Below are 12,287 nucleotides of genomic sequence, written 5' to 3'. Positions count from 1 at the left end.
TGAATTTTGTGCTCTTGAGAAGCTTTTCCATCTTGGCAAGTTAGAACTTCTTAGAATTTAGGAGTTCCTCTGGACTATTGCAAAGTGTTTGTGCCATGGCACTCAACACTGTTCCTAACTTTGTCACCCAAGTATTAAAAAAATGTGTGGGCTGATGATAGAACACTGATTCACTCTCTTGATTTTAGCTGCAGTTGGCACATCATAACCATCCTTGCCAGATCTGCAAATGGATCACTGGGTCCAGAATATTGCTAATGCAATTAGTTGGGACTGATACTAAGCAAAGAACAAGTTTAACTGCATTGCATTGATACCTTGCTTACCAACCTCCTTGCAACTTTGCTGTATGCTCTTTAAATTCTGTCACTAATCATTCCTGTTTCCCTGACCTAACACACCCTTTTTCTTTTCCTCTGTTGCTTTTTACCTCTAGAATCCTTTGATGAGGGAATGGAGTAAGAAGAACAGATTTCCCCTTCCTCCTGATCAGTTTGTTTTGCACTCTTGTCCACGTTTAGCATGACAGAATGGAGGGCCGAGTCTCCACTTTGTCTTGTGTGCTGTGTATTTTTTAGTGGCCAGGGCTAGCACAGTGCCTTGCGGAAGGATTAAATCTAAGTGAATTAAGGGACAGGTAAATGGTGAGTAAAAACTCATGGAAAAGTCATTCCTGCTTAAATGGAGTACAACTACACAGGCAATTTTTTAATGCTTTTTAATAGTTATAGCAAATAAGAAACTAGATTATATATAGTTCTCTGATAAAATACAAATGCTTTTACACTGGCAGATGAGCGTCTGCCGTTGGGCAAGGGGAGAATCAGGGAAGGCAAAAAGCTGCTTCTGGTAATCTTAAGAGCAGGATTTTTTTTTTTAAATGTATCAGAGGACAATTATGTGTTCTTCATTATAACTACTATCCAAAGGGAAGCCTAGAGGCACCTTTTGGAAGGAATACATAGAACTACAGTGAATGTCCTTTCCCGACAGCAGCCTATTATTGTTGCTTTGTGGTTAAAAAAAGTATCACTGGACTTGCTTTTTTTTCTCTCTGTTTTAAGCTTATTATTCAAATTTAAAATGTCTTCGACAGTTTTATCTGATATCTGTAAAAAATTCTTCTTATCCTTACATTGTTCTTGCGTTTCGGGAAGGGGTCAAAAGTTGTGGCCTATTTGAGAAAATCATTTTCAGAATCTTTACCTGTCACTTGTGTTGCTTGTCCCAATAATCTTTTTTTTCGAGAAAATTTTGCTTAAAGGGGTTGTTCGCCTTTGAGTTGGCTTAGTATGATGTAAAGAGTAATATTCTGTCATTGGTTTATATTTTGTATTTGTGGTTTTTGTTATTTAGCTTTTTATTCAGCAGCTCTCCAGTTGGTATTTTATGCAATCTGGTTGCTAAGGCCCAAATTACCCTAGCAACCATGCTCTGATTTGAATGAGACACTAGAATAGGAGATGCCTGCATATTCAGGTGAGTAATAAAAAGTATCTAACAATAAATGTGTAGCCTTACAGAGCATTTGTTTTTTTAAGATGGGGTCAATGACCCCTGTTTCAAAGCTGGAAAGATTCCGAAGGTGAATAATAATCTATAAATAATGGAGACCAATTGAAAAGTTGCTTAAAACTATCCATTCTATAAACATACTAAAAGTTAACTTAAAGGTGAACCACCCCTTTAACAAAGCCATGGGCAGTAGTAAAAACTCCCAAGTACAGTTCCAAACATACTTAAGTAAATTGCAGGAGAACATGCACCTAGGAAAATGCACAAACCTGAGTTTTTTTTAAAGAAATGTAATGCAAGTATTGTTCTCAAAATTTGCCATATTTACTCTGTTACATGATTTGAATGCCTTGGTTTTTACTTGTTTTTTTTTTTTTCTACTGCCGCTACATTTTTGGAGCACAAACTGCTACCAAATGCTGACCAGTCTCCTGGTGTGACGTTGGGCAATAACCATTTGGTCTAATCATCTGGATCAGTTTGAATGTTCAGCCATATACTGTTTTTGGTGGATGTCAACTTGGCTTTCCATTTAGGCGATCAGCACTTAAGATATCATATTTCTAAATCTGTATATTAACAGATGGAGCAGAGCTCAAGTTCATTGATTAATAACAGTAAAAAAATGTATGGGTGTTTTAACTATACTAATATCCTTCTGAGAAAAGGATTGTTGTGTTGCAAATCTACATTTCTTTTGTACCTATAAAACTGTGTAAACAATATTTGCCAAAAGTCTAATAAATCTTGTATTTGATGTTACAGGTTGGACACATCCGCGCAGAACGAGACATTCTGGTGGAGGCCGACAGCTTGTGGGTGGTGAAAATGTTCTACAGTTTTCAGGACAAGCTAAACCTTTATCTCATCATGGAGTTCCTGCCAGGAGGTACTTTTGTTTATTATTTTTCTCATTAGCAAACTGGGGAATCTTATGGTTAAACTTTTAATACAGTTTTTTTTACAGAGTATAATTCAAAAGCATAAACCACACAGTATAGGAAAATTGTTAATATCTTCTATACAATTCAGCAGACAACAGTTTAAAGTGACAGTCCTGTTATTTTTCTGCAGAGTGCTATTAACATTGTAATTTGCTTCAAAAAGGGGCAGTAGGTAGAGGAGAATATGCACTTCTCTAAGCTACCATTACTTTCTAAGATTTAACAGACTTATAATATTTGTTTTTCTCATCAGGGGATATGATGACATTGCTGATGAAGAAAGACACTCTAACAGAAGAAGAAACACAGTTTTACATTGCAGAGACTGTACTGGCAATTGATTCTATCCATCAACTTGGATTCATCCACAGGGATATTAAGCCTGATAACCTTCTCCTGGACAGCAAGGTAATTATAACAGACGGCAACCCTCATTGAAAAAGGGACTAAACATTTATGGGTGGTTTAAACATTAGATTATCTTATGTTGTGTATAGGGATGGGCGAATTTGACCCATTTCCTTTCGACAAAAATTCACTGCTGGTGAAATGTTGCCGACACCCATTAAAGTCTATGGGTGTCAAAAAATGTTGGGGGAATTTTTTTGTGTGTTTTTTTTTTTTTTTTTTTTTGACACACAATGCCATACAAGTCTATGGGTGTCATTTTTGCAGCGAAAAAATTCTCCCATTCCTAGTTGTGTATAAAGACTCAGTACAGGTATAGGAACCCGGAAACCTGTTATTCAGAAAGCTCTGAATTGCAGAAAGGCCATCTCCCTTAGACTCCAGTATAATCAAATAATTCACATTTTTAAAAGTGATTAATTTTTTTCTCTGTAGAAACGGTACCTTGTACTTGATCTAATCTAAGATATAATAAATCCCATTTGGATGCAAAACAGTCCTATTGGGGACTGTGACTGCCATTCCAGAACATCGTAATTCTCCCTCTGCATAAATGCTTTTAAAGTGTGTTTAGGGTCATTGTTTTGTTGGAATATCCAACCCCTGCATAACCTCAGTTTTGTGACTGATGCTTGAACATTATCCTGAAGAATTTGTTGATATTGGGTTGAAGTAATTCGACCCTCTACTCTAACAAGGGCCTTAGTCCCTGAACTAGCCCCACAGCATGATGGAACCTCCACCAAATTTGACAGTAGGCAGCATGAAGCTATGGTTGTACTTTGGCAGTTCTATGTTTAGGGGAAAAAAAGCTTTTTTTTTCTAGTATTAGCAGGTTTAAACTAACGTATACAATTCCTCATTGCTTGACTGGTTTTCATTAAAGGGACATGTAAAGCTTTCAGATTTTGGGTTATGTACTGGACTTAAAAAGGCTCATCGGACTGATTTCTACAGGAACTTGAACCACAGCCTGCCAAGTGATTTCAGTAAGTGGACTTGTTTCTTTAACTAAGTTATAAATGCCACACTACAAAAAACTAGTTTGCAGATTAGTGTTTTTCTAATTTAAGTATCTAGTGGTTAAAGCGGATGTGATTGTAGGGCTTACAGCAAATTATAATTAATTTAAGATCGTATTGTCTTTTAACTTGGTTTAAACTCCTTGAAATAGTTCAATGTACTCAAGTTATTGACCCTTGTTACAACTATATCTCCCGTTTTAGATTTTCAAAATATGAATTCTAAGAGGAAAGCAGAAACCTGGAAAAGAAACCGACGCCAACTGGTATGTTGTTGGATGTTCACAAAAATCAGTACAGGTTATCCCGAAACCTGGTACCCAGGAAGCTCCATTTAAACTTCATTTTAATCAAATAATCCAGATTTTTAAAAATGTTTTCTCTAATAATAATAATAATAATAATAATAATAATAAAAAAAAAAAAAAGTACCTTGTACTTTATTCAAACTAAGATATAATTCTTCCCTTTTGGAAGCAAAACCAGCGTGTTGGGTTTATTTAATGTCTACATGAGTATATTTTAGAGGTGTGGTTTGAAGATCCAAACGACAGAAATATCCATTATCTGGAAAACCCCAGGCCCCAAGCATTCTGGATAGCAGGTACCATACCTGTTTTTTTCTCTAAAAACAAATGACAATTTACCCATGTTTATTCATTAATCTTAGCGGAGACATCAAAAAAGTAACAGGGACTTTATTTTCAAAAATAAATTTTATTCACATAAATTTGGTACAGGCTGTTGCGTTCTAAATAAAATGTCAGGGATCCTTTAATACTCACGTTATAACTATAAGGATATTTAGAAGTTAGTAGTGAGTTCCATAGCCATTTAAAAGCATGATATCACAGACTGTGGACTCCAAACTGACTTCTAATCTCCATATTTCTATACAGGATTGTGCTTTTTGTCTCTTATAATGCATCCCATTTTCTGGCCAAATTATGTAACATGTGAAGGTGTGTGACAAGAGCATGTAGAGGATTATAGATGGTAAAGACCCGAGAGCTGCACTTGTCAGAGTGATGCTTCAACTAGGCCCCTACAACAGTCCAGGCTGTTAGTCTGTCTTTATCAAATATGGTATAAAAGACAAAATACCAGATCACTTTTCAAACTATATGTAGATTTCCTTAGCAAAAATATATATGTCCCTTTTTTAAATGGTTCTAATAATGGCTAACCTCAAAAATTTTGTTTTTAGGCATTTTCCACTGTTGGAACACCAGACTACATTGCACCTGAAGTATTTCTTCAAACTGGATACAACAAGTTGTGTGATTGGTGGTCATTAGGGGTAATCATGTACGAGATGTTAATTGGTAAGTCTTTGAACTGTTTTTAGCTATACCTACTTAATTACTCCTTGTAAGTGACTAGGCAAATATGACAACCAGTGGAAGGTGGTAAGGTTCTCAGTGTTGCTGGGAAATTAGAGAACAGAAAATTCATAAACTTGTGCTAGTATTTTGTCAGAACAGAGACCGTACTCAAATGGGGTTCTTAGCATTATAAAGGTTAATGTCAAACACCGTCTTACTGGTTATATGAATGAAACCGTTTTTTTTATGTTTTATAATATACATCGATACTAGATTGGGCTAAAATTTTTCATAAACAATTTTAAAACATTTCATTATCCACAAACCACACAAATCCCCACCCTCTTTCCAATTAGATTAATTTAATTGGATCTTACTCTTCCAATCCACTCTAAATACTCCCATTTCTTCTATTGCTTTGATTTAGAACATATTCGTGTAAGTTAAAGAGCTTTCTGTTGCTCATTTCATTAAATTTATATCCATTAAAATAAAATATTTATTTTGGTATCTAGTTATAAAACATTGGAAATGCAACTTATGCATAACAGTGAAGCAAGTTCTCTAACAACCTGCGTGTGCAGAATTTCATCAGAATTTATTCTTTGACGGAAATTTATATTGTTTTGCCGGAATGCGCTGGAAAACGTAAAATCAGGGTTCTACTGTATATTGCTTTCATCGGGGCATAACTATAGAGGAAGCAGACCCTGCGGCTGCAGGGGGGCCCAGGAGGTATAGGGGCCCCATGAGGCCCTAATTCATATACAATTTCAATAAATATTGGAGAAACAAGTTAACCTCTAAACATTTTAGGGGCCTGAAAAATAATTTGCTGTGGGGCCCAGTAATATCTAGTTACGCCACTGGCTTTCATGTTTTATAGCCTACCTAGTTCACCTTTTAAAAAATGTATACTTGTTTTGTTACAGGTTATCCTCCATTTTGTTCTGAGACACCTCAGGAGACATACAAGAAAGTCATGAACTGGAAGGAAACGCTTATATTTCCTCCGGAGGTCCCGATTTCAGAAAAAGCCAAGGATCTTATTTTACGGTGAGAAGATTTAAAAAAAAAAAAAAAGATATTCAGTGATTTCAGTTTTCAAGAAGGTCAAGATTTTTTTTTTTTTTATGGTGCTGTCAAATGTTTAGTGAAAAATCGAGTCTACTTTGTTGCTTTGACATCCGTGTCTTGGCCTATTTGTGAAAGCGTTTGACCTCCCTAAAATGAACAATCCTTTTTAGAATTAATTTTATCTTAACATCTTATTTATAGACTATTGGCTTTCCCTTGGAAAACTAAGCACAAGTTTACTATACCGTGTCATCTTATCACATTTGGGTTGAATAGACTAAGCAACTAAAGTCATAAAAGAAAGTATTTCTGTACTATACTTTTATTTAAGGCTTTTGTAATTGTTTGCTTCTCTGACATGAAGGTTAATAATTTTTGCCATACCTGACCAAAGTCCCGTCCTGTTAAATTATTTTTCCTTAGCTTCTGCTGTGAATGGGAGCAGCGAATTGGTGCTCCCGGTGTAGAAGAGATCAAAACAAACCATTTCTTTGAAGGTGTTGACTGGGAACATATTAGGTAAGAAAATAACATTCTTAATACCTTCTACTTTCTTTAGAGCTTTAGATTAGTGTCCGATGGACATGGGATGATAATCAAAATGAAAAACTGAAGTATCCATGCTTTTCCACATTAAAACTGCTTTCCATTCATATGCATAGGAAATAGGACTGTAGTAGACACTGGCACTGTCAGGTGGAGAAATGTCTGCTTCAAAGAGTAATCTCCACCTTCTGCATAAAAATGGAAAGCAAGTGCAGGCAAGGAAAGTGTGTTGAAATGTGCTGCTCTCAGAAACAACCGTCCCATTCAAGATACCCATCTCCACACAATAGAGATTCCTATCTCTCGGATGCAGTGGTAAAGCCAGGATATCTAAAAGTAAAAGGCAAATTTTGGCGATTTCGGAAAATGAATTGTGCAGAGTGCCATCCTGCCGAGCGACTAATCTCCCTGAATTTCCTGTGTGCCCTGACCCATAGGATAACTTTTAGTATGTTATGTAAATGGACAAATCTAAGCAACTTTTCAATTGGTCTTCGTTATTTTTTGTTAGTTTTTTAATTATTTGCCTAATCTTCTAAATATTTGCAGTTTTTAAAAGGGGGTCACTGACCCCATCTAAAAACAAATGTTCTGTAAGGTTACGAATTTATTGCTATTGCTACTTTTTATTACTCCTCATTCTTTTCAGGCCTCTCTTACTGTATTCGTATTTCAGTCGCTTATTCAAATCAATTCATGGTTAGTAGAGAAACTTGGACCCTAGCAACCAGACTGCTAAAAACTACAAACTGGAGAGCTGCCAAATATAAAGCCAAGTAACTCAAAAACCAAAAATAATACAAAATGAAAACCAATTGCAAATTCTTAAAGTCTTAGAAGTTCTTAGAAGTTACTTTCTACGTATGCTAAAAGTTAACTCAAAGGTGAACCCCTTTAAAAGTACATGTTAATATGCACAGCAGATTATCCGGTACATGAAGTTACCACTTACCACCATGTGGTGGTGTTAGAGATCAAGATATCACACGTCCCATAGGTGGTTATATTGTAGCTGCATAAGCATAGTTTTACCCAAACTAGACTTCCAACTGTAACTACTTGTTGATCACAGGACTAGGGAAAGTTTTTTTTTTTTTTTTTTTTTTTTTTTAGCCATATCTGATCTGCATAATTGTGATTTCTGTGTTTATTAATTCTGTGACCAGCACACCCAAGCAAACGTCATGCCATTGCAACTGTGCATATATATAATATGGAGTGCTGCTAAAATTGGCCAGTGCTAGGACACTTTTACTCAGAGGGAGCTCCCGGTGCAATTGGCCATGGTGTGCAGAGTGCATGCGTGTAATGAGCTTCTGACATCACGTGCATAATGAGCAAGTTGCAGCATTCGCTCATTATGTGCATGCGTGTGCCCCAACATGGTGGCTCGAACTGGGATCTCTCTCCCGGTGCAGGTGTCCTAGCGGGGGGTGGGGGAGGGGCACTTTAAAATAAAAAAAACTAGTAACCCCCAACCTGAGTGCAGGCTCTGTTGGCTCACACCTTTGGGGAAAATGTTTTCAGCCAACAGGTGCCCTTTGAACTTATAAGCTCAGTCATAACCCATTCTTTTCCACCTTGAACACAGGAAACAGGTTATAACTGTAACCTTGGGAACCCAATCTAACCGATGAGACAAAATTTAGGGAGAAACATACTTATACTCCCCTTTCACACTCTGACACCATACTTAGCCCATATTATATTGTTTTTATAAATGACAACCAATAATTCCTTTTTTTGGTATTTGTTTTCTGTTATTTATTTTGTTCAGGAAGTTTGAGCTACTTTATTATGTCTTAATTTCTCTGCAAGCTGTGGATTGTCCAGTACTTGAAGGCCCAGGACTTTTTTATTTTTTTTTAATGCAAAATAATAATGCATTTGTTTCCATGCTTACATGGAGCTTTCTGTTTAACCTAGGGTCAGCCGTAATGCTCTGTTAAAATAACTCTATTAATAGGGTGGTAGAAGCCACAGAAGGGGCATTCCAATAAATGGCAACCATTTGAAAGCAAACTTGCATACTCATTTAATGTGTTTTGCTGATAACACTTTTTTTCCTGGAACTGCACATAAACAGAGCTGTAAAAAACATACCATGATAATAGAATTCATCTGCATGTATTGTGACTGTCATGTTTGTTTAGTATTACATGTGCACATTTACACACATGGTTTTTCATTCTTTTAGTTACTAGTCAAATCTTTTATATATTTCTACTTCTAGGGAAAGGCCTGCTGCTATTCCAATTGAAATTAAAAGTATTGATGACACATCAAATTTTGATGAATTTCCTGATTCTGATATTCTTAAACCAATGGGTAAGGTGACATAATTATACAAATGATCTAGTTCATCTATTGATACTGTGTTTTATCCACAACCCATACATTGCCTGGTCCACAGTGATTACTAATATCTATATCATTTGCATTTGGTATATACAGTACTTAGCAAGTTTTAAAGGAGAAGGAAAGGCTAAAATTAAGTAAGCTTTATCAGAAAGGTCTATATAAATAAACCAGTAAACCCTCAAAGTAATGCTGCTCTGAGTCCTCTGTCAAAAGAAACACTGCATTTCTTTCCTTCTATTGTGTACACATGGGCTTCTGTATCAGACTTTCTGTTTTCAGCATAAACCTCCAGGGCTAGGGCATGAGCATGCTCAGTTTGCTCCTCTCCACCTCCCTCCTCCCATCCCTGCTGTAATCTGAGCTCAGAGCTGTATGTGAGCAGGGAGAGACTCAGGCAGGAAGTGATGTCACACCAAGCTTATATGGCAGCTTCTATCCTAAACAAACCGAGTCAGTGTCTAGAGCTGTTTACTCGGGTATGGTAAAGCATTCTGCAGAATAAATATAGCGTTCTAGCTTGCACTATTGTTTCTAATCTGTTGGCAATAAACTGTCTTGGAGCTTTCCTTCTCCTTTAAGGCTGCATTTTACATAAGGAAGCAGGTCAGTTTTGGGCTATATTAACCCATGTTTCACACGTTTAATAGGAAATATAGCTTCCTCAAAACTAAGTTAAGTTCCCTATTTAACTGTTTAGCCGACTGATTGTTCCTCCCTTTCTGGACATCGGAGAAAACACCAAATATCAAGCTTATAAATTAGTAAATAAAAAAAAATCCTCATTTGACACTAATGTGTGAAATGTGAGTCTTAACTAAAATATTTGATGTTTTATAACATATTTTTATTAAGAATGCATCGCGTTCATAATGTTTGGATTTGAGCAAATGACACTTGGGGGGGGGGGGTGACTGGAATTGGATTCGCCAATAATGTTCCAACTCCTAATAACTTTAAATATAATCAAATCAGATTTAAGACCTTTGGAGGAGGATATGGCAGAAGCAATTCTGTTTCAAGAACAATACTTTAGTCAATTTGCATTGCAACAGCTATTATACAGCTATATGCCAGGTTCTAATAATATATGTTGTTTTAGGTTTTCCAATTGTTTGGTTTAAGTAGTTTAACTTTGATTTTGGTTTAGAATTACCAAATGATGTGGTTTATATGTTTGAGCTTTGACAGTGATAAAATGCCTTCTATGTTGTCTTCTTAACTTCTTTCAATCAACATGGAAAATACAATTGTATTTTAAAGGAACAGTAACCCCAACAAATTAGTGTTAAAGTAATTAACATATAATATACTGTTAGCATGCAATGGTAAAAACTGTGTGTTTGCTTCATAACGACTACTATAGTTTTATAAAATAAGCTGCTGTTGCCATGGAGGCATCCATTCCAGCTGGTACAGGTTGTATAGCACGTAACCGATAAACCCAGTACAACAGAATGGTGTTTTATCTGTTATGTAAATTGTGCCTTTCTATCCGGTTGAATGGCTGCCCCCTTGATTACACCGCAGCTTATTTATATAAACTTATAGTAGTCTTTATGAAGCAAACACACCAGTTTTACCAATTGCACTGATAAAGGCTAGTTCCTTTATAATTAAACAGAATGACATGAAATGTAACTTTAAAATTATACCTGGAACATTTTACAGAAATACATTACAATGTAGAAATTTGTTGCAATACAAATATTATTGGCTTATGCTTTCTCTAATTCCATAACTTGCACCAAATGCTCATAACACCAAGGCAATTTGTAGTGACACAGCCTATTTAATGTGATCTTTCTAGGAGCTGTAAGCAACCACCCTGAATCAGAGTTCAAGAACAAGGACTGGGTCTTTATCAACTACACATATAAGCGCTTTGAAGGGCTTACAGCACGGGGGGCTCTCCCATCTTTCATCAAGCCAAGGAAGTGAAAGCGATGTATTTAAATTTGGGATATCCATTTTGTCATTGCCTTGAAATTTTTGGAGTGTAATTTTCATCCCAGAAGTGACTTGAGCTTCAGTATTTCTTTTTATAGTATGTATCTTTTGGAAATGTCTAGGAACTGATACTCTAAAAGGGACCTTGCCTGAAGAACATCTTTCTTGTTTAAGCTCTTTGGAAAATTCACTGTCTTCTTACACTTCATTCCACTGATTATGGCTGAGAGGATAAATCGCCCAACATCCAGGCATTAAGAAATCGTTGCAGCATGGATTCATGTGGATTTATTTCTTATGGCAGGTTAGCCCCTTAAAGGGCCTGATCATTCCAAAACACCACCACCCTCTGAATCTGTTTAAATAACAGAAGAAATGCTTGTCTTATTTATTTCTATTTTCTTTGCATTTAAGATGCATGTTGGCATTTTGTCATTTTGAAATATGTTTGCAGTTTTGCTTGATAAATTGAATTCTGCTATGAAATAGCACAAAAGTCAGCTCTCTTCTCATTGTACAGCATTAAATAATTTCTGCCTTAATCCTTCAGTGACCGACGCATCAATTTGCCTTAAACTATTCCATTCATGTGAAAATACATCATTTTCTATTTCTTTACTCTTCTATGAAATTTGAATCAAAGAAGGATAAGTGAAAAAAATCAAATACATGTAGACCTACTGTTTCAACACACACCATCCGTCATGTGATAAATATTCGACTTGTAGAGATTGGAAATCGGCAGTACTTGGTCTGCAATCACCCTTTATTGGTGTATTCTCACTTACGACATGTTTCGGGACTAGCTCCTGAAACATGTTGTGAGCGAGAATACACCAATAAAGGGTGATTGCAGACTAAGTACTGCAGATTCCTGGTCTGTTTCCAATCTCTACAAATCTATGAAATTCTATGGTGGTGGTTTGCCATCAGCTCTGCTTTTCTTTTATAAACAAAACTCTCCCTTTTCTCTGTGTTTAGTGGAGCTTAAGTCTAGGGCCAGACGGGGCATATAAAGCCTGTTGAAACCCGCTGGCTGCTTTAAGCACCTACCCGCTAGCCGAATTTTCTTGTCTGTTCGCAACGGAAGCCGTGTGTTGGCTCTGGCATGAACACCCTTTGCGGGTTCAGCTCAAAATGCA

General features: G+C 36.3%; 1 protein-coding gene across 1 annotated transcript in view; it reads left to right on the top strand.

Moving 5' to 3' along the window:
• Positions 1 to 11,694, top strand: part of stk38.S (serine/threonine kinase 38 S homeolog) — a 34,123-nt gene extending 22,429 nt beyond the window's left edge. The window contains 9 exon segments of the mRNA NM_001086949.1: positions 2,281 to 2,404; positions 2,713 to 2,867; positions 3,754 to 3,856; positions 4,094 to 4,155; positions 5,097 to 5,214; positions 6,147 to 6,270; positions 6,715 to 6,810; positions 9,071 to 9,165; positions 11,006 to 11,694. Of these exon segments, the coding sequence (NP_001080418.1) occupies positions 2,281 to 2,404; positions 2,713 to 2,867; positions 3,754 to 3,856; positions 4,094 to 4,155; positions 5,097 to 5,214; positions 6,147 to 6,270; positions 6,715 to 6,810; positions 9,071 to 9,165; positions 11,006 to 11,136 (1,008 nt within the window). The 3' untranslated portion in view covers positions 11,137 to 11,694.
• The last annotated feature ends 593 nt before the right edge of the window (positions 11,695 to 12,287 follow it).

This window comes from Xenopus laevis, chromosome 2S (assembly GCF_017654675.1).
Source record: "Xenopus laevis strain J_2021 chromosome 2S, Xenopus_laevis_v10.1, whole genome shotgun sequence".
Classification (NCBI taxonomy): domain Eukaryota; kingdom Metazoa; phylum Chordata; class Amphibia; order Anura; family Pipidae; genus Xenopus; species Xenopus laevis.
The sequence above is the reverse complement of the archived record's forward strand: the minus strand, read 5'-3'. Positions and strand labels throughout refer to the sequence as shown.